Source organism: Cydia splendana, chromosome Z (assembly GCF_910591565.1).
Source record: "Cydia splendana chromosome Z, ilCydSple1.2, whole genome shotgun sequence".
Lineage (NCBI taxonomy): Eukaryota > Metazoa > Arthropoda > Insecta > Lepidoptera > Tortricidae > Cydia > Cydia splendana.
The window spans coordinates 18,472,532-18,495,546 of NC_085987.1; the positions used below are offsets into that span (position 1 = coordinate 18,472,532).

The 23,015-nt window shown below is 39.1% G+C and overlaps 1 protein-coding gene and 1 long non-coding RNA gene across 2 annotated transcripts in view; both read right to left on the reverse strand.

The window, feature by feature from the left end:
• Positions 1-3,567: 3,567 nt before the first annotated feature.
• Positions 3,568-23,015, reverse strand: part of LOC134804941 (uncharacterized) — a 384,312-nt gene continuing 364,864 nt past the window's right edge. The window contains exons 2-3 of the long non-coding RNA XR_010146201.1: positions 3,772-4,084; positions 3,568-3,729 (exon numbers count right to left, since the gene is read on the reverse strand). This is a non-coding gene — a long non-coding RNA (uncharacterized LOC134804941). The remainder of the gene's footprint in view (positions 3,730-3,771; positions 4,085-23,015) is intronic.
• LOC134804767 (DNA replication licensing factor Mcm7) lies at positions 5,293-22,166 on the reverse strand. The gene is made up of 16 exons (XM_063777989.1): positions 22,041-22,166; positions 21,864-21,967; positions 21,643-21,783; positions 18,896-19,023; positions 18,664-18,755; positions 18,074-18,300; positions 17,676-17,858; positions 17,019-17,203; positions 16,602-16,770; positions 15,682-15,834; positions 14,733-14,899; positions 12,045-12,211; positions 11,472-11,583; positions 11,070-11,168; positions 10,147-10,267; positions 5,293-9,250 (listed from the first exon to the last, which is right to left on the reverse strand). Exons 1-16 carry the CDS (start codon positions 22,069-22,071, stop codon positions 9,170-9,172), a joined length of 2,160 nt encoding a protein of 719 aa, XP_063634059.1. The 5' UTR covers positions 22,072-22,166; the 3' UTR covers positions 5,293-9,169.

Here is a 23,015-nt window from a genome sequence, read left to right on the forward strand (position 1 = left end):
TTTGTCTTTTACACTACGTAAAATTATAGAATTTGAGAAGCCACCTTATCTTTATGAAAAACTGAAGTGGGTAAATGATGGAAACAAGTCAGTGAGAAGTCATAGAAAGCATTCCTTGCTTATCCCTAAACATAGAACCAAGTTATTTAGGGGAGGATTCAAGTACGCAGCAACAAAAATTTGGAACGATCTCCCACCACCACTAAGGAGTCCTATGCCGTTGCTAAAGTTTAAGAAGCTGGTTAAAGCACATTTACTTAAATTACAGAAAGGAGATCCCCTAACTAACTAACTAATAATAATATAACTAACTAATAAAAATATAACTAACTAATAGCAATATAACTAACTGATAAAACATATATATATACATAGTACACACACACACACACACACGCACATACACACACACACACACACACACACACTCACACACACATAAACAGCCGCGCCGTTCGCGTATATTATATTATTATAACCAATGTAAGTGCTGGATTTTGTGCATCTTGTATATGTAAAGACCGACCTGTCAAAAAAGGGACCCGTCTGAAAATCAGCGCTGGGTATATACATATGTATCTAGCAAAAAGCTGAGATTGGTACCCATTGCATATACCACAAATTTTTGTGCATGTTTTTATATTTAACGTCTTTGTGAAATGGAGTGTATTTTGTGATTCTCTCATGTATTCTTCTTTTTTGGTAGTTGTGGCAATAAAACATTTTTTTTTTTTAATTGAATTACATATTTATGCAAACGAACAAACAAATCAGTCCAAAACCGACAGATCTGATTTCGTTTTATTATTTACCGCTACTTCATTTCGTTCTATTATAACACGACGCAAACCTGGAATATGTAGGTATTCATAATTTGTACTCAGGCTAAATAACTACAGGGCATGGTCGTTATTAAAACCGCTTAGGGCGCCCTTCGGATGGGCTAATTGCTCGGACTAACCAGCATAGGCTCGCATTCCAATTACGCTCGGGTAGTACATCGCTCGGTCATGTTACGCTGGTTGGCTCGATTGCTTAAACACCCACGCTAGCGGGATCGTAATAACATTCTACCAGAGGGGCATCAGGTACTACTCGTACACTTCTTTTTTTGTTTTTAAATTTTATTCTTTTGGAAAATATGTTACACATAAAACAACCTTAAAATGAGTACGACGAAGGGGCAAGAGAGCATCAGGCTAAGAGCAAAAATCTGAAAATGAGTAAAATAATAATTATGTACCAATAATTGCGTGCGAATGCGAACGTCTATAAAACCTGGTAGAGTTGGGAATGTAAATGTGATCTTGCAATTAAATTTGGTATAGATGTTTTTAAGTTTTCTTAATATTTATCAAGGTAAAGTAAGAAACAATGTAGGACCATCAAAATTTATGAAATAAGAGTTATGGTAATACCTTATGCATATTTGAGAGGTTACAACCTTGGTTTATCGCAATATAAGTATGAATAATATCGGTACCTATGCCTTGTAATTGCTAAACAATCGTTTAGTTCATAAATATCCTTTCTTTTGTTCTTATTAAATAACACGAGTGCAAAAAGGCCGAACCGAATGTGGCGCCCTTTTGTTTTTAACCGCCGCCGTATCGCCCGTGTCTGACCCTTGCGAAATATTCTTGGTTCGGCATAACTGCCAGCCCTTATGGCCGATAAGAATGGTATTGGTTGACATAGTTTGATAATCATACTGGAACAAATTTAGAATAAGCTAAAAATAAACACGTGAAATATATTTGGTTATTTACTTTTTCCCTTTTTACCTGACCCAAACAATGAATACGACAATCTAATCAGTCCACTTTTAAGTATGTCGGAAACAACTGTGGGCACGGGCGCGTTGCATTTATATTAAACGAGTGCGAGGGACAGTTTTACTTCATACAGGATGTGAATATTATGCGAAACGCCCTCTTGCGCTTTCGTCGTACTCAGTTTAAGGTTGTTTTATGTGATTTTAATAAGTTACTTACACGTTCCAAAAGAATAAAAGTTAAATACAAAAAAAGAAGTGTACGAATAGTACCTGATGCCCCTCTGGTAGAGTGTTATTACCATCCCGCTAGCGTGGGTGTTTAAGCAATCGAGCCAACCAGCGTAACATGACCGAGCGATGTACTACCCGAGCGTAATTGGAATGCGAGCCTATGCTGGTTAGTCCGAGCACTCCGAGCAGTCAGCCCATCCGAGGCGCACCCTAAGCGGTTTTAATAACAACCATGCCCTTTAGTTATTTCGCCTGAGTACAAATTATGAATACCTACATATTCCAGGTTTGCGTCGTGTTATAATAGAACGAAATGAAGTAGCGGTAAATAATAAAACGAAATCAGTTCTGTCGGTTCTTGACTGATCGATTCGTTTATTCGTTTGTATTTATAAATATGTAATTCAATTTACAGTTAATAAGATAAATTTAGTCCGGATAATAAGTTAATTTCTACTTAACTAGAATGAGACTTCTATTTTAGTTTTTACACTTATACCGGCAAAACTGTTTTAATATTTTTGGTCACTTTTAAAGCAGTTTACTGAATCACTAACTGACACATAATTATTTATTACAGCACGCTACATTTATACTATACTATTTATACTGTTTTTATTAGTATTGAATTCTAACAATATTTTGGTGGTAACTACTGGGAATAAAAATTCCCACCTTTTACCAGTAAGATAATAATAATAATAATAAGCCCGCAGGGCAGCTTGTGGCGAGTTGTTGGGGAGTAACGACTCCACGGACCCGAGTGCTCCCGAGAGTCGGTCAGGGTCTCCGTCTCCGGCGTGTCTTCGTCGGTCGGAGTGGACCCCAAGGGGACCCGCAGGACTCTCAGCTCTGGCTTGCCTTCATTGGCTGTCCAGAGAGGAGTCGCTAGAGCTATAATGCTCCAGGGGTGGAAGTGAAACATGCATAAGACGCGAGTTGGCACAGTGGCTGTTAACAGCCACTGGGTAGAAAGCGGCGCACACCTCTCGACACCCCTGAGCCGCTCACACCGATGTTGCTCCTGGTCGTCTTCGCGACGGCAGTTTCAGGAGCCCATCTGGTGCGCGGCAAGTCACCACCTGCCTCGATAACTTGTGTAAACATTGTTATGGCAGGTGTCCTTACGTCTTTGTAATAACCCAGTCTCATAGTCCACCCAAACTTCAATCCATAGACCGGTATACTGTTCTCTTTTTCTACAATAGTCCCAATGCCTGCTGAGACCGGTTCATGGGTTTCTATTGCTGCACCTGTGAACGGGTTCCAGCAGGCGTTCTACATGACATAAAAGCTCTCCAAGGGGCCTCTACGTGTTGGATCTGTGTCCCCACGCAAGCCTATCAAAAAACCGGGATTATAGGCCCGTGATATCCAAGGAGATACAAATAATAATAATAAGGCGTAGGGATGTGACGACCCCATCGCCCGCTGGTTTTACCAGTGCAATCAGTCAACGCTGGGCAGCTTGTGGCGAGCTGTTGGGGATTAGCGACCTCACGTACCCGAGTGCTCCTGGAGAGTTCTGTTACCCGCAAGGAGGGTGGGTGGGACAGGATACTCTGCCTCTGGCTTGCCTTAGCCGGCCGGCCAGAGTGGAGTCGTTAGAGCTATAAGCTCCAGGGGTGGAAGTGAAATATGCATAAGACGCGAGTTGGCACAGTGGCTGTTAACAGCCACTGGGTAGAAAGCGGCGCACACCTCTCGACACCCCTGAGCCGCTCACACACAAAAAGCGACATCTAGGATGGCTCAAGGGCAACCTTGAGCCATCCTAGATGTCGCTTTTTGTGGGGGCCCATCTTGTGAGGGCGAGTCACCGTCTGCCGGAAATAAAATTGCATACCGTTTTATTAGGCAGGCGTCCGGTTTTTTACCCCATAGCTCAGTTCTTAGTCCATCGCTTTCACCCAATAACCTAGTTCATTTTAGATTCCATCAACTCTCAATAGTCCTTACACCCTGGCGGGTGCTGCCTCTGCGTGCGTCCCATGACACGGGCAAGGGCAGCCTCCGCTCGGTGTACTCCTTACATTTCATTAAAGTGTCAAAAGGGCCTCTACGTGTTGCCTTCGGCTCCGCGCACGCCTCCCAAAGGTCCGGAACACCATTGTTCCGTGATGGGAAAGACATACAAATAATAATAAAATAATAATAATTATAGGTATAATTATAGGCGAGCAGCTATTTAGCTGATGAGCCTATGTCACACAGTGTCCAGTACTATATAGTTCAAAGTTTGTAAAGTCATATCACATCACTAAGTAACATCGTCTATCTTATTGTTTAAAAGCCACTTGTCCAATCTGTTTTTAAACACATTGACCGAAGGAGCAGTCACAACACTATCCGGTAAACGGTTCCAAGCCGCCACGACACGGTTGGACAAGGAATGATATGCAGCTTTAGTAGTAGTGGGAGTGCGAACAATTCTTAGGCTGTGACCTCGGGTCTCGCGGCTGATAGTTCTCATATTGATTAATTCATGAATGTCAGGGAGGTTGTAACAGTGGGTAACAATCTTAAAACACTCTCCGTTTTTTTATGTATGCGACCGCAGAAGTCTATCATTTCTGGACCGATTTTAAAAATTATTTTTTTGGATGGAATCATGGCTATAAGATTTAAGGATTTCATACATGCAAGCCATTTACTTTATATTTTACAGTACCTACCCACACCCAGGTTGTTAGATTATTTTCTCTATTTTGCTCAAGTCCATCTTGAATATTACTAAACTTACAAATAATGGTATGATCATTAATAAATAGTTTCTGAGGTATTTCATTTCTTAGATTTATTTTTAAGTTTTTCTGCGAGCCTTTACTTTGAGAACCCCTGACTTCGAGTGTCACTTACAGTAGTTTGTTTACATTAATTTCGTGAGAATGAATTTTTTAATATAGGTATATTATATTACACTTTACTGGTAAATGTTATCTCAGTAATCAAAACGGTAAAGTTGTCGAATATACCTCCAATTCCATACTGTGACTGAAATTGTACGCTTCAGTGGTCTTCCTTTTGGACATAATAGTTATGAAGAGGTTCGTTTCTCTAAAACGGAGACTGATACCTACCAGCATAACCAGACTACCGATGCACGTTGCAGTACCATGAAGCACATTTCATTCCGTAAACACGACTTACATTGTGACTGTGGATATTAACTGACACCCATGGAAATGAAATAAATAATAATTCAATTATGACAAACTCAGTATAAAAACTTAGTTTTTTTACAAATTACATTTATTTAACAATACCAAAACTGAATTATGACAAATTGACGTGATGAAACATACATCTAAAATACCAGTAAATACATCTGCATTTTATTAACCCTAGAGTGCTCGCGCTATGAGCATTTTGCCGAACTCAGCGAAAAAACTGTGATTACTTGAAAACAATTCGTTTATCAAGGCCATGCGTCCTAGTAGCTGCCCCCCTGTTCTTTAGCTCTTTATTTTCCAAATTTGGAGAAATTTGGTGCGTGGGTGACTGCAGGAAGCAAATGTTGCTGCCGCTGTGTCGCGTATGGCGGCAAATTGCTCACCGCGCGACTACTCACGTATGTAAAATTTGGGGTCCGTTTTTTTTTCTTAAGTCAAAATATTAATAGTTTTTATTAAGTTTAATATTGTTTTGATAGTAACAAAGTAAAAAATAATAGATAAAATGATTTAATTTATTCTCATTTTTTTTTTGAACTTACTAAGAACATGTTATTGAGACGAACCTTTTTGAAAGAAATGCTTCGAGCGCTGTTCATACCATATATAATCAAAAGATCTAACGTAAATACTTTACAGAAACATTGGGAAACCAAACCTCCTATTTTGTGTCATCTGAACACCAAAATACACCCTTAGGTGGAGAAGATACATTATGTGCACTATGCCCATACAAGGAAAATAGAAGGTCCAAAAAGAGCACAATATAAGTGCAAAGTTACTGTGCAACTTATATTGTATACCCATTAGGCCACCAAATGAAGACCAAAAACAGCCACACAGGTGAAATAATTCGTGTATAAGCGAATTTTCGCACAGTTGTAGGTAAAAGTGCCTTACACAACATACTGAAAGTACTTGTGGATGGGGGTTGTGCTAACGGGTGGAGGGGGGTTTAAAGGTCCCTTTTTTTAGTTTTTCGTAAATAACTCGTAAACGGTGGCTCATAGCAAAAAATATTGTTATACGTAAAATTGCCTACAAGAAAGATTCCGTACACTTTTTCGCTAGGATCAATAGTAAAAAAGATATTAAAGCCGGAAAGTTAGTTATAATCAATTCTATGCTCCCTTTTTATAGTTTTTCGTAAATTACTCGTCAACGGTATCCCACAGCAAAAAATATTCCGGAACATAAATAATCTACATAAAATTTTGTACAAAAACGAACGATTAAAAAGGTATTAAAGGGGGGACGTTAGGTAATTATATTCAATTCTACTTTAGTCAATTTTATGTTATGTATGTGTTTATTATCTACGTAAGAAATAAAAAATAAACTGTCTCGGGCGAGATACGAACTGACGACTCTGGAACCAACCGATCGCTCTGCCAAGCTAACTGAGCTACCGAGACTTACCCGAAGACAACGAAAATTTCTACTACTACATTTTCATATGAGCCTTAAGGTACCGTTTGGATTTAGACTACGTCAGCATTACTGCTACAGTATTCCACCAGGACATTACTGCCAACCGCATTACTGTCGCAAATGACGAAAATCGCGCTGCAACATTGATTTTGACATTTGCGCTATAATAGTGTTACAGTCGACTGCACTAGTTCAGGAAAAGTCAAAAATGTAATGCTGGGTAACCCCTTACCACCTACCTAATGGGGATTGGCGAGAGGGGACGATGGCATCCTAAAGCCGGTGACAACCAACGACCCAGTGGCACCTGACTCCATTCTCAACACCATATTTTGCCGATGCACGACCGGGTGTGGGGTGTGATGCGGCTGCCGGAAAGCAGGAATTTTGTGCTCCAGTGTCTGTGGTGTATGCTCTGGCCCCTGCACTAACGGAGCCCCCATCGAAATCACCATCAGCAATGATGATAATGATGATGATGATTTTAGTTTTAGAAGATAATAAGAAAATTTATTTATAGAATTATACGTCCCAATCTTAAAAATAAGGTTACTATTATGTATAGAATTGATTATAATTAAATTTCTCTCTTTAGTATCTTTTTAAATATTGATCCTAGCGAAAAAGTGTACGAGATCTTTCTTGTAGGCAATTTTTTGTTAATTATTTATGTATAAGAACATTTTTTGCTATGGGCCACCGTTTACAAGTTATTTACGAAAAACTAAAAAAAAACACCTGCAAATTGATTATAATTAACTTTCCCCCTTTAATATCTCGTGAAATATTGATCCTAGCGAAAAAGTATAAATAATATTTTTTGTAGACAATTTTATCAGGATTACTTAAGTATAACGTTTTTTTTTGCAATAGGCAACCGTTTACGAGTTATTTATGAAAAACCAAATAAAAGGGACCTGAGAAGTGATTGTAATTAACATTCCCCCTTTAATATCTTTTTAAATATTAATCCCTGAGAAAAATATTCGATTTGTGTTTTATAGAAAATGTTATGTAGATTATTTATGTTCTAGAACACTCTTGATATGGGCTACCGTTTACGAGTTATTTATGAAAAACTAAAAAGAGACTTTAAAATTGATTATAATTAACTTTCTGGCTTTACTATCTTTTTGAATATTGAGCCTAGTGATAAGTATTCAGTATGTTTTTTGTAGCCAATTGTATGTAGATTATTTACGTCGTAGAACATTTTCTAACAAAAACTAAAAATAAATGAACCTCAGATTTGATTATAAATAACATTATTTCTTTACGCATATTGATCTTTGCGAAAAGTGTACTGTATCTTTTTTGTAGGAAATTTTGTGTAGATTATTTACGTTTCAGAACATTTTTTGCTATTGGTCACTCTTTACGAATTATATACGAAAATATAAAAAAACAGATCACAGAATTGATTTTAAGTAACGTTCCCGTGTTGATATCTTTTTGAATATTGACCCTAGCAAAAGTGTACGGAATCTTTCTTGTAGACAATTTTATGTAGATTACTTATGTATAAGAACATTTTTTGTTATGAGCCACCGTTTACGAGTTATTTACGAAAAACAAAAAAAAGGGACCTTTAAACCTCCCCCCACCCGTTAGCACAACCCCCATCCACCAGTACTTTCAGTATGTTGTGTAAGGCACTTTTACCTACAACTGTGCCAAAATTCGCTTATACACGAATTATTTCCCCTGTTTTTCCTTCGTTTGGTGGCCTACATGTACTAGGATTGTTTTGCTAAAACGTATGTAGGAGATAATCAAAACGTTTAATTTTGTTAAAAACATCAATATTTCTTTTTTTTATGAAAGCTAAGGCAAAGGCCGTGTTAAAATTAAAATATTTTTACCTAAGATTTCCTGATTTTTATTTAATGTACTATTAAGTATAAAATTATAACGCTAGTTACTTTTTCTAACAGTATTTGATTTATTTTATCCCATAAAAATGATTTCAAAATGATTTAGTTATTATATTAAATAAAAAGTCATGTTAATTATAGGCGGCAAAATGCTCCCTACGCGAGCACTCGCGTTACACGGAGAGGCGCGACTACTCTAGAGTTAAGTGTAGCTGTAGTAAAATATTGACATTACAAATTGTTAAGTGAATTAAAATCAGTGATTAAAACCAAACCAACCTCTAGCCGCCCAGAGGCCTATAAAGGGGTCTCATTGCATCCTAATTTTATCTTAATTTTGACATAGCAAAATTGCATTTGTCTTGGCCTGGGCGCCTCGAACCTCGGTCTAGACCTATTTTTATTACTCAAATATATCTACAAAACTAAAAAATCATAGTTATTCTGGTTGGATTTATATTTGTCCAGATAATGTGAGGTGATGGATGGCTTTTATTTATATTATGCGTTGTCAACGACGGCAGGCACTTGATAATGTTTAATAATTTAATATGATAATAAATTTAAATGAGAGAATGTAAGAACGAAAATCGTGGACAATTTAAATGCAACAAAAACAACTTAGTGGGTAATACATATAAAAGGTACTCGTAACGTAACATTAGACAGTAAAGAGTAGCAGGTCACATGAAGGTGATCTTGGTGCGCACCTGGTTGACCTGCCACACGTTCAGGTTCTCGTACTCCTCGATGCACGCCTCCACCTGCAACGCGAGACAACCTCCCTGTTAATACCTACATCACTACTCCTATATTTCCATATTAATTTCACCCGAAATTAATTTCGAGATGATAAGTATGCTAAATGTGTAAAGTTTCCAAGCAAAAGGTCCCAATTTGTCGCTTGCCATAAGGACGCTTTGACAGGTTATTCGTATAGATACAAGCAAATCTAGTCCTTATGGTAAACGACATAGTGGGACCTTTCACTAGACTTTGACACAAATGTTAATCTTAGTTATAAGCAAACAGTAGATGTAAGGTTCTAGAAAAAAACGTGCCTCAGACTTGACAGCAGTGAAGAGAAATAGGTACTTCTCTAGCAGTAAACAGTGAAGACAACTAGGTAGTTGTCGATGTACGTACGGCCTCGTAGTTCAGGTTGTCAATACTTCACGTTTTAAATCATATGGCGCCGTATAGTGTCATCTAGTCCAGCTGTCATTCTGGGGCATAACTTTCTTAGACTTTATACCTCCTTCCTCCATCAATAGTGTTTGTAAGCTATCTGCTGGTGTAAGTTAATTACAATTTCTACATCCTGACTCTCCCCCAATTGCTCAAAGGTTAACTGATAGAGATGCTTAAAGGGATGACTCATAAGATCGATTTGGTACGAATATTACGAGTATGTCTTACTATTTATCTCCCTCTCGTTATGTTAGTTTACAGATGTAGTGAACAATCATTTCCCATCGTATTTTCTCGGAATCGCTCTGATTTGTCATGTTACTTCAGTCAACCTCAGTACTTTTTGTACTGAGACTGACTGAAATAGCAAGTGTGGCAGTGGTTATATAGGTTCGTGTGACTGTTAAGGTGTCAGGATAAAAATGGCAATGACTTGTGGATGGTGGTTGTGGCGGGACAGAATACGCACCTGGTCGGGTTTGAACCCCTTGTCCACGCAGCGCTCTATAACGTCAGCGATCTTCACGGTCTGGCTAGCGCCCGCCAGGTCGCGCACCACCGCGAAGATGCGGTCCGTCGAGCTGATGCCCCTGCACACAAACATTACACTGTTCATCCAAATATCCTCCATGTAAACTTTCTGTCTATTGTCACCGATCACCGCACTATCGAACCTAATTCTTGCAACTCGTCTTAAGTCCGAATGACGCGCAATACCTGATTGACGTACCATCGTCCGCAGCGTTACTAATAATTTGTAAACAATATACTGTGACATAATAGACTACATAACAGACAGGTCCACAAAAGGTCCGGTAAGTATTGTTGTTAGTATCTTTGTTCATATTCATTTATTTCGTGTATGCACAGATACATTACACGTCAAAATATTTTAAAGATAAAATGAACAAAGCATTTCATACATTTTCAATCATTTAAAATAATACATTCTAATGATACAATGTCAGATTATTAATAACAAATAACAATAGATATTCAGATAGTCATAATTTTCATTATTAATTAACCATTTCTTTGATTTTCTATAAAATAAATTATTATTTTCTATGTTTTGAATGTCATTTAGGATGGCGTAGATTTTAGTACCGATTACATAGCCTGGTTTATTAGACTTGGTTAATCTGTATTTGGTTATGTACCTAGGTAGTTTCCCCATTTGTCTTGCAAACATCGCAGGTTGCAGGCCTTAACGGAAAGTGGCTGATGTTAGTCCTTATCCGGTCCTTATGAATTTTGCAACATTAAATACGTATTGCATTTCCCCCGCTCGGTAGTTGTTTATACTAAACTAAACGTCCTATAAACAACTACCGAGCGGGTGAGCCGGGAGGGGCGCGAGCTATGATACGTACCGCCCGCTATGAAACTTACCTTTGGAAATTTTCGTCAACATGCTGTAGTGACTGTTTAGACATCTCCACGAGGCGGATGGCTTCTGACACATCTTCTTTTTCTACTACGTCCGACAATCTGAAAACAATACATATAGATACAATTAGAAAACAAATACTTAGACGCAAAAACGAATGCTGTCTACAATACCACAGAATTTTATAGACACAAACATTATCTTAATTAAACCATGTTCCACCATCTCCCGTGGGAGTTTTGCGTGACTCTTTATAATTAAAACACAAGATTTTAAATTTAGGTTATAGGTTTAATAACCTTAACACTGAAGCCAAAAGTCCATTTGAAGTGGAAATGCTCAAGTATTTAATAAACGGACTTTTGATTCATTCGGACACGGACAGTAAATAAGAGAAGAGATACCTGAGACGGGCTAAAGCGGTGGAGAGGCGCAAGATTGCAAGCAAGTTCCTTGCGGAGGTGAAGGTGACGTCACGCGCGTTGCGTGCTTCCCGCCGCAGCTCCACGTATGACGCTGAAGATAAAACACTAAGTATTACAGGATCTGCTGATGACTTTCCATGTAAGCTGTGGACTAGTTACCTGATTTTACGGTAGATAAAATAAATGCTGTCGTGATGAGCGCAGCTAGAAATTCTAGAGTATCATGACAAAACATTGTCGAAACATTTAGCATGATATCGCGCCTCGACAGAATGGCCTAATAACTTCCAGTTTAATTTTTATCATTTCTCATGCTCTGAAAGTAGCTCATTGTTTATCTATGAAGTGGGTCAAAAGTAATATGTTTCACCCCTAGGGAGTGCCATAATATCAGAAATGAGCCTCTCCTCCCCTGTGTTATCCTTATCAATCTACCAAAAGTCTCGTCTTCTTTCTTTGGCATTAGATTCCAATTACTTTTACGTGGTGATTACATATACATATATAGATGTTCGCAGAGTGTAATGTGTGTAGTTAGTGTATGGTACTCACAGACGATGTAGTCGGCGAGGTGGCGCGGCACGACGGGCTGCTTGCGGCGCGCGAGGGCCACGTAGCGGCGCACGAGGCGCATGGGCAGCGCGCGCGTCTCCGCCGCCGGCTGCGCGCCGTGCTGGTGCACGTACGTTATGTGCTTCGCTAGCTCCAGATCCTTCTCGCTGTACGTACGTACAACACACAACATTCACACTTGTATTTATATTTTACTTAAGTATTGAGCATCGCTACCTGCCCACTTTCATGTCAGACATATGTAATTGAAATAAAATCATGGTCAGGTTTGAGAAAACAACTTTCAGTTGCTTGTTATCGTCAAGCATGATTACTATGATGATATATATATTATTGATGTATTTGTCAATTATCTTAGAATTGTTTGTTTCTCATAGCACCATCTTTTAAGTGTTTCTTTTTGGTCCGGTGGTTGACTGGTAAAGAATGCCTTTTGGCATTAAGTCTGCCCTTAGGGGTCATCCATCAATTAATCACACGTTCAGGAGGAGAGAGGAGGTCAAGAAAATGTGACATGTTGTGACAAGGGGGAGGGGGAAGTTACAAACATGGTGACGTCACTTCTGTATTCGCCGTACAGTCAAATAATAGGGTTTTACTATGATAAATCGTTCTTTTTCGTGATATTTTTTTATTCCTAATCGATTTCATGTCATAAAATTAATAATATTGCTTTTTTTTTTAATGACACTTTTTGCTGATAAAGTTGCAGACGTGATGTGACGCCACACCAGGGGGGAGGGGTCAAAAAATCGTTAAATTCGTGTGACGTAATAATTAATGGCTGACCCCATAGTACATCACATCACTTTATCGAATAAAATTTACTATGTATGTACAGTCAGCAGCACATTAATACCTGAGCGGGCAAGGTTTCCAAGAAAACATATACACTTCAATCGTCACAAAAATAAGGACATCTAAGTTGTCATTTTCACGTAGGCTTTCAGTTCGTCACATATATCTTAACGTCTGAGTTTTCCTTTAACACATACACCTTTATTTAATCACAATGACAATAACGGTTAGAAAGTCAGTGGTAACTAAGCACTCAAATTCAAGCTGCTGTCATTAATACCTACACGCACTGCCAATCACGTACGTCAGCAGCCAGGGTGCCACCAGTTGCTAAGCAGTTGTTATTTCAATGGTAACTAAGCATCAACATTTTATTAACATTTTTTTTAAATACTGTAGCAGCTACGAATTGACACCTCCTTTCATAAAGAAGTATTTTATCGTCAAGAGTCAAACTTAGACAATAAATAAGTATTAGGTTCTACGTGAAATAATCGGTTTTTATTTTAACTGTCATAGGCGGCCGTTCTTCCAAACCGTAGAGCATATATATATATGTATATATATATGTTAATATATTTATTTAGCCCGCTTATTGTACTAAAATATACTATATAGTACTAAAATACAACGCTCCGAATCGATCAAAGAACGAAGGAGAAAATAATTGAATTGAAACGTAACACGTTCACTGTCCCAATCTGACATGTAAACCTTATGGCTTTTAATAGAGGCTAGCCGTGGCCCCACGTGAGGAGCACGGGCAGTAAAGGTGTTAAACATATCCAACTATGACTCCTCTCTTTATATTGTTGGTTGGACTTATGATCCGCAAGAACGGTGCCTCCTCTTCTATAGATGTATGCGATAGAAACATCTCTGCCATGCATATAAGTAATAAACTGTTGACCATAGGAATAACGAATTTTGTTTTTACAACTTAGTATAACCTAGCAGTAAACATCAAATGGCATTCCGCACAGGAGTAATCTAAGGAACGCCCACTGCGGGTTCAAACCTACAACGTCCTGTTAGAAAGTCGTACATACACTACATGTGACATACCTGTCTTCAAAAATTATATAAACGAATGCGATATTAACATAAAACCAGAAGACACAACTTAATAATAGAAATGAAACCCAAAAAAAATAAAAAGCTGTAATCTCTAGGTGCGCGCGACTGAGATTTGAACCCGCGGTCTCTGCTTTGAAAAGCAAACGCCTGTTACTGAGACTACAACGTGCCTTGACAATTGGCTCTAAATTCGGCTTCAGTTAGCTTTCGCTATGTGTCATTCGTTTTGACGATTCTGCTAAAAGAAATAGTTTGCAGTAAGTTGACCGAGAGGCTCCTGTCAAATGGTTGAAGAGCAAAACGTGAGATAGATGTATGTGATGACAAGACTGTACTGCTTTCGATGATTGTCAAAACGCTTTACCTGAAATTAGCAAGGCTATTTTTCAATATTCGACCATACTTGTATGCTTTAAACGTTTATTTTTCCATATTGTTCAGATATATTTGACACGTTGACCGCTTAGATACCAGTGTTTTTTTGACAGCGAAGGTATCAATGACTTGTTGTAAGTGTAGAAATTAATGAATAGCGACTGTTAAGATATTTGTGACACGTTGAGCGCTCACAAGTAAATACTACCATGACAGTCAACAACTGTTTGACAGTTTAAACGTTTACCTCTCTTTGAGCACCTGGAGTGTATAGCGACTTCTGCTGCTGACTGTACTAAGAGCAGCGGAAACTAAACCTGATACATCTAACTTCATGGCCCTGTTAAATTAGTCACAACTATCAGAAGTGATACGGCACAAGAGGTGTGAGTTGGAAGTGTGTTAGTAGGTACCCACCGATTAGGCTGGTCGCGGATGAGCCACAGCAGGTCGAACCGCGAGAGTAGTGCGGCGGGCAGTTGGATGTTCTGCTCGACGCTGCGCTTGGGGTTGTAGCGGCCGTAGGCGGGGTTCGCCGCCGCCAGGATCGACACGCGCGCGTTCAGGCACGTCATTATTCCCGCCTGCCACCACACATACATACAACGTCACACAACAACAATCAATCAGATACAAACACTGGAACCTGCTGCAACCAAATATTCCGCATAAGGTTATACTGAAATAATTGCACAACCTTATAGTGCTTATAATTTGCACTGCACTATGGCTGCGCCGTAGCTGACCTAAGAGCATCTCCCTCGTTCTATCATTTAATCAAACTATGCTTCTATTTTCTAATTGTATGTATTAAAAATTAAAACCCTCATATAGTTTAAATAAAGTGATTTTAATTTAACAATGGGTATCATATTCTCTAGCTGATCAACTAATGTGGCGATGAACTAAGCGTAAGGCAGCCTTTTCACGAATATAGAATGAGTACTTAATGTTTCTTTCTCATTATATGCGTGTCTCCCACCAACTGAGCTACTTTTATTACGGGACCAACCCTGATATGCCAAAAACTCCTGTTTCATACGTTAATTTGGCTAATCAGATGTCGATATTTTCTATGGAAAAGCAAAAACTTTTTTGCGATCATATAGTAAAAGTAGCTCGATTGAGCGCGTAGAAACGAGCCATGCATTTCAAGCCCCTTGGTGGGATACACGCTGTATAAGATAGGTGGTACTAGTGTCCAAAGAGCAGAGTAAGGGTCGGTTGCACCAAACCGTCTGTCACCGTTAAAGTGTTCGCTAAATTTTATTGTATGGGAAGATTCATCAGATCTCTGGTGCGTGAGGTTGTTCGGTCTGTTAACTGTGGGTGCCAACTGGGCCTAAGTAAAGGGTGCAGGTGTCACCTTTGCGATGCTGATGGTCTGCTGCTCCATGACCTCGTGGATGGCGGTGCGGTCGGCGTCGGCCATCTTGTCGAACTCGTCGATGCAGCACACGCCCTGGTCGGCCAGCACCAACGCGCCGCCTTCCAGCATCATCTCGCCTGTAAACGGATCCTGCCAACCGATACAACTAGCTTTTAACATACTACCAAATTTCGATGAAAGTTTTCACAATACGTCGGTATCTTTGTTTCTTTTTTACAAGCTTTTATTTAACTTGCCCTGTTAGTATGTTAGTTAGTGTAGGTCGAATATTGAAATCAAGACGAAAACCCACTTCCCGATTTCCGATTGAGCTGAAATTTTATTCTGAAACATATGTAAATCGGCTGACAATGCTATATCATGATGACATGGAGCTGATCTGATGATGGAGATAGGAGGTGGCCGTGGTAATATCGACGTGGTAATATGATAACGTTACCTATGTAAAACAATTAGAGACGTAGCAAATATTTTTTAAACGCCAAATGTAATAATTATAGTTGGTCAAACCAAATTTGACAGTAAATAAGAACAAAAAACTATACACATCCCTTTTCTTTTGGGTGCTAGTACTAGTGTAAGACAAAGATATTATGATTAATATTCCAAAAGAAATACATATTTGTGAACTATGAGAAATATATGTGATCTCTCTCTCTCCTTCTTTCTTACACGTGTTCTGTCTTGTTCTGTTTCTATCTGTTCTGTTTCTGTATTAGTTTTAAGTTTTAGTTTTAATTTTGGGTGCCCTGAAAACCAGCGCCGTGTCTTACAGACACTGCTTATGCTGAGCGGCATCCTATTTGGTGTACGGTACTTATTTAATTTGCTGTCCCTAATGTATGTTTTTACGCCAAATAAATATTTTCTATTTGTAGTCACTCGTCGGTAGGTACCTTCATGACGGCGGCAGTGAGGCCGACGCCCGAGGAGCCGCGGCCGGTGGTGTACTGGCTGCGCGGCGCCAGCCGGTCGATGTAGTTGAGCAGCTGCGACTTGGCCACGCCCGGGTCGCCCATCAGGCAGATGTTGATGTTGCCGCGGATCTTCATACCGTTCGGCCGCCTGCATGCATCAATCAATATCTGGGAGACCGACTTTGCTCGGAAAACATAAAAACTAACCTAGATAGATCGATTTTTCGCCCCCGAAAACCCACATTTAGCAAATTTCATCGAAATCGTTAGAGCTGCTGCTGATGCTTAATTAGAATACCGGTTTCTTTGAGAAAGTTACTTAATTTAAGCTCATGCTATACTAAATGCACGCATGAAATTAACGGCCTTAAGTATATAGTAGCGTAGAGTGCACACCTGTCGACGCCGCCGACGAGCAGCAGCAGCAGCGCCTTCTTGACGTCCTCGTGGCCGTAGATCTCGGGCGCCAGCGAGCGCGCCATGCGCGCGTACAGCTGCTCCTCCGCCAGCTCGGCCAGCTCCTCCTCGGACAACGCCTCCGCGCTCTCGCACTCGTCGCTCGCGTTCACGCACGTCACGCCCTGCGCACCTCACCCATACAACACCTTATAAACCTCGTTCCAAATTCAAAATCTCGGACGCATTTGCTCGCCGACGGTCCGCCTGGGCGAGCCCTGCCGCAAGACATGCTTAAAGAGCTTAAATCTGTCGGGCCGTCACTTGTTTTAGCTCGAGATGCGCTCATTTTTAGGATTCCGTACCCAAAGGGTAAAAACGGGACCCTGTTACTGAGGCTCCACTATCCGTCTGTCTGTCTGTCACCAGGCTGCATCTCATGAACTGAGAGCTAGACCGTTGAAATTTGCAGAGATGATGTATTTCTGATGCCGCTATAACAAAAATACTAAAAACAGAATAAAATAAATATTTAAGTGGGGCTCCCATACAACAGACGTGATTTTTTGCGTAATGGTACGGAACCCTTCGTGCGCGAGTAAGACTCTCTCAATTTTCTGTTTACCTAGTGTACAAGCGAAAATATATTATACTGACGTGCGCCTCGAGGTAGGTGTCGGAGAGCAGCCCCTGCGTGATCTGGCGGAAGCCGGCGCCCAGCAGCGGCAGGAAGACACCGGTGACCGCCACGTGGTCGCCGGGCTGCGCGCGCCGGCACTGCTCGCCGCGGCAGTACACCGCCAGCTGCCGCGGGATATGCCCCACCGGCACTTGGTCCGACTGTACACACAATACGATTTATTGTACTTCCATTCATTTCACATTTTTTTCTTCCCTATTTCACATTATTACAGCTAAGCTAAGTCTTAATATTAGTAAGATGTGCATTACGATTATATTGCGCGGTATAATGGCAATTAGCCTTTTAATTAGTTTAAAAGCTTTATTAGTATGTTTGTGTAGGTAGGATTATAGTTGGTAAGGTTGATATTAACATGTTCTTGTATCTTGATCTCCTGGAACTTCTGGAAGCGCGAGCCGCGCGTCTGCAGGTGCAGCTGTCCGGCGGCGTTGTTGAGGCGGCAGGCGTCGGCGGCGCAGGCGGGCGGCGGCGTGAAGTGCAGCGCGCGCACCGGCTGGTAGGTCTCGGCGCCGCACGCGCCGCACGAGTACGTCGCCACCACCAGCAGCGGCTTCACTTCCGTGCAACGCGTCACTATGCCTGCACAACACCCCACAATAACTCTACCTCAACATAATCTTCATTCAAAAATATCTGACGTTTCCTCCTAGGGCCCACTATACAATAAATAATGGCAGTTGAATAATCAATAGTATAGGCAATTTAGTTGTATTTCTTTTATTTTGAAATTTAACTTATGAAATGCAATTATGTTCAAATTGAAAATGGGTTGAATGACATAGCAGTAATTACATGAGTAGGAGTAGGGTTTTGCTGCTGTCACCTCCCTTGGAGATCTGTAAGGTCTATATGTGGAACATTTTCAAACTTGGAACAAAAAGTATTACAGGAATGTTAGCCTTATGAGTCTTATGACAGGAATGATGGTTACTAAAAGGTTACCTCTTACTGTTGTCAATTTGCCAATGTGTTCAGCCTTTACTTCTCTAATTGGTACAGACTTGGCACTAGACAGATCTTTGAAGTACACTTCACTGTAACAAAAGAATATCTTTTGAAAATGTTTAATATTTGTGTCTAAAGTGGTTGATAGTCATTAAAAACAAGAAACTATAAAAGCAACAGTCACACTATCATCACATGCTTATAAATTTAGTATAAGGTTGGGTCTTACAATCGTCTTATCAGCTCTGGAGGGTACCGATTCCTGGGATCCCTCATCTCCCCTGGGATCCTGTGGTTCCGCGCCTCCAGCACAATCCGGTGCTCAATATATACATCTAATGCGTCTTTAGCACTAACCTGAACACAGACAAATTCAAATGCACCATTTCACATTAAATTATAACAAATTAAATAACCCAGGTTTACATTATTTCATTTATTTGTATCTAAACATCAATTCAATCTTTGTTACTTGTAATAATAATTTTAAGTGTATGCGTTTGTAGCATTAGATAATAAATTAAAAAAAATTTAAAGTCTACACATGACAAATAGTGTAGTAAATAAAGGTAGTGGACCCCGCAGTAATTCCTCAGCCAGAAAAAACTTTACAGTATGATAAAGTATCAATAAATAAAAAGTATTGTATAAATTTCCAAAGAATAATAATAATAGAATTAAAGTAAATACCTACAGTCTTAAATCGTTAATATCTTTTTACGGAAAAATGCTCCGTTCAAACTTTCTTCACAAGACGTATATTCATGTAACAAATTGCAACAATATATGAAATATCAAAAAAATATCCCAGCAGAAATACCAGTATTAAGAAAATATTTTTTTTTGGCGTGTCTTGGACCGGAAAATTGCTCAGTCTAATTTTTACACTGGAATGCCATTTTATTGCCGTTTTATACCTACAAAATGAAAATCTAAAAATTTTCCACTCCCACTTTTTAATAGTTCTATAATACATACATTTCGATACGCATTTTTTTTGGATTTTTTTATCCACTGCGCCAAATTATATTCTAAGATCATATAAGAAGAAAAAAATGACAGAGCAATTTTCCGATGAAAATGAGCGTCAAAAAAAGGAAGTATCATAAAAAAATATTCTCATGTTTGACAAAACTTTTAGATTTTTTTCTAGTATCACATACTGATACAAATAACTTATTTTGTAAAATAATTTTGGACTGTGGAATTACTCGGTTCAATATATAATCAGATTTGTGTTTTTACGTAACTTAGGAGTGTTTTTTTTTGGATATTTATAATGTTAGTCTCGGCTCATACGATACAATAACCAAGCTAAATTTCATCGACTGAGAAATTAATACATGGGTCTCCATACAACAACTTGCTTCATTTACTACACTAAAAGCCCTTGACTTATTGTATGCAAGTTGTGTAATAACAAAAGATAAGGTATATACAGTCAAAACCGTTTACGACGACATCGTTTAGAACAACATACCGGTTATATTGACCAAAATCAAAGGTCCCGGCTGAATTCTATTAGACCGCCTTATAAAAAACACCGCTTTTTGCGACATCGCTTTTTACAACATATCTCTTTAAGCGACTACATTTAACTGATATTTTCGGAGAATTATATCTGTCACTAAAGTCATTAAGATCGCAAAAGTAAACAAAAACAACTTGAGTTTAGGGTCTATTGTATTTCTCAGAAACAAAATAGGTACACGTGTATGCAGTATAATCGAAACCCAAAGCCCGCTTTCTCATTTCTTTTCAGTCAGTTTGTTACTTATCCGAACACAAGACGCACCAAAACATATTATGACAATACATACTTTAATTAAAATTCAGCGTGAACTAGTAAAGTGCGTACGTACTACAGAAGTGTTTCAAACAAACTAAAATAACAGATTTTGTTAATGTAGAAAAATGATAATTATATGTACCTACGTAATGTCTTTTTATTATAATTTTCATGTGATATAAATAAAATGTAGTTTTATTTTATAGATGAGTATATTAATCACACATTTAATAATAAGTATTAAGTACGTTATCGGCTGTTATGACTATCGGTTTTTACGACCAAATATGAGTAGTCCCTTCGATGTCGTTATAAACGGTTTTGACTGTAATTATATGGCTGACAACCCAAAGGCAGTATGAGAGAGACACTAGAACAGAAATACATTCAAACAAAGACTTATACTGTAGTCTCAAGTAATTCTAGTTTAGTGTTGAACTTGTAAGGAAGACAAACTGAAAATGTATGTAGTTATTATGGCGTATTCTCATTTGTCCCTGCCCCATGTGTGCCATACATGAGGTGGGGACTATCTGTGCCCAGAGAGGACAGATGGGAATACACTGTTACCATAGAAATGCTTAAACAGGGTTTAGTCACAAGACAATCTACCCTTAGATGCTTATACTATAAATACAAGCAATATTATTTTACATACAAAATCACTCAGTATTCACTAATTAGTATTAGCTTGTAGTTTGTTATGCAATAGGCCCCAGCTTCTAGAGTATCTTTAAGCTAACTCTGCAATGACTTTAATTTAACAAAGTGTGGAAATGGCATAATAAATGTCATATTATTGTGAAAGGTCTACAAGTTACACTGCTTACAAATTCTATAGTTTCTTCCAACTCTTTTGTTTGTACACATACTCCACTTACAGATCATCAGGTGACAAGCAAAAGTCACTTGTCACCCGATGAGATGGTTGGTAGAGCAGAAGAATTGCCGCCTTTCTGACTCTAAGACATGTACATATGGATGTATATACAAGGAGTCGTCCCAAGATACTCTTCTCAAAAAAGTTTAATATGCCTGTCTTAGGGTGGTATCCAACCTGGCCAATATCTTTGTCCAATGTGTACTTGCATCTCACATTTTTCTTAGTCAGAGTGATATCCAATGCACATTCTATTTCTATTTCTATTTCTAAATTTATCTAAAAAGTCAGAAATACATTTATATACCTCTCTGTGTTTGTAGTCAGGTAGCATCTCATACACTACGTCCGACACCATGCTCGTGTATCGACGCGTGTTCTGGCGCACCGCCTCCGCCAGATCCTCATTTGTTTCGTGCAGGTCATCCAGCTCCACAGTAAATGCCACCTGTACAAAACCATAACGTTACAGCTATTAAACCGTCAAACATAACCTAATAACAAAGAATAGAATAAGAACTGTTTTACCTGTTCTCTGTGAGCGACTCTAGTGAGTTGTTCAGCATATTTAAAGAGCTTATGCCCCTCGTCATCGGTTTGGCAGAAATCCACGAAGAAATTCTTCAGTGTTTCTGCAACAAACATGTTGTCAGGCCTCGAGTGTCTAAACTAGAACTCTTAATGAAATTAAAGTGTAATAAGTACCTTTGTCTGCTGCGTAATCTCGCATAGCCATTGTAATCTTGAGATAATTAACGTTTTATTAATAGATTTAATTCCCAACAAGCAACTCGTAGTGTACTTGAGTTGTGAATGTTGTCATGACAGTTGTACAAAACGGCGCGAAAATGGTGGAATAAAATAAACTATTGTCTATGGCTAGACGTTAGGCTCGCGTGCTTTTTGTTCCGACGCACTGCGATATTCTATAGACGTTTTTTGTGCCAGCCGTACAAGATGAGAGAGTTCAACTTTGCTCTGGAGGGTAAATGTCGCCACCCATCTTTTGAGGACAAAATAAGGGTTTAGGTTAGTAAATGAGCCCCCATTCTCACGGGGCCCTGAAGGACAGACAGTAACAATATATTTGAATACCCTTTATAAATAGAACATCAAAGTAGAAAAATGTTAGTTTATAACATTTGCACAGTCTGGGCTATCATAATTGATGCTAACAGTTGGTCTCTCTATTCGAGATTCGATAAAAATAGATGTAAAAAGAGCTTATGCCGGCTACACACGTAACTATAAATCGTAGCGATTAATCTGTGCAGTCTGATTTGCGCAGTTTTATCTACCGTGTGTATGACAAATCGTTGTCGATTATCGTAACTATTTGTCATACACACGGTAGATAAAACTGCGTGAATCAGACTGCACAGATTAATCACTACAATTTATAGTTAACGTGTGTAGCCGGGGTTATTGCATCTTCCTAAATTTATAGTGGTAACAGACTATCGCGCCGCACCAAGGTCATTGTGCGTCGCACCCATAAGGAAGAGCGAGAAAGCGATATCTCTTAGTGTGCAGCCTTTAGTACGGCTTTCACTCTATGTCACTCTATGTCCTCTGGTGAAACGGATAGCACGATCCGGAAATCCGTCGCACGATGAGTGGATAGAAAGTGCTAAATGTCATTTACCAAACATGTCATTGTATCTAAAAAAAAAAGTTTTC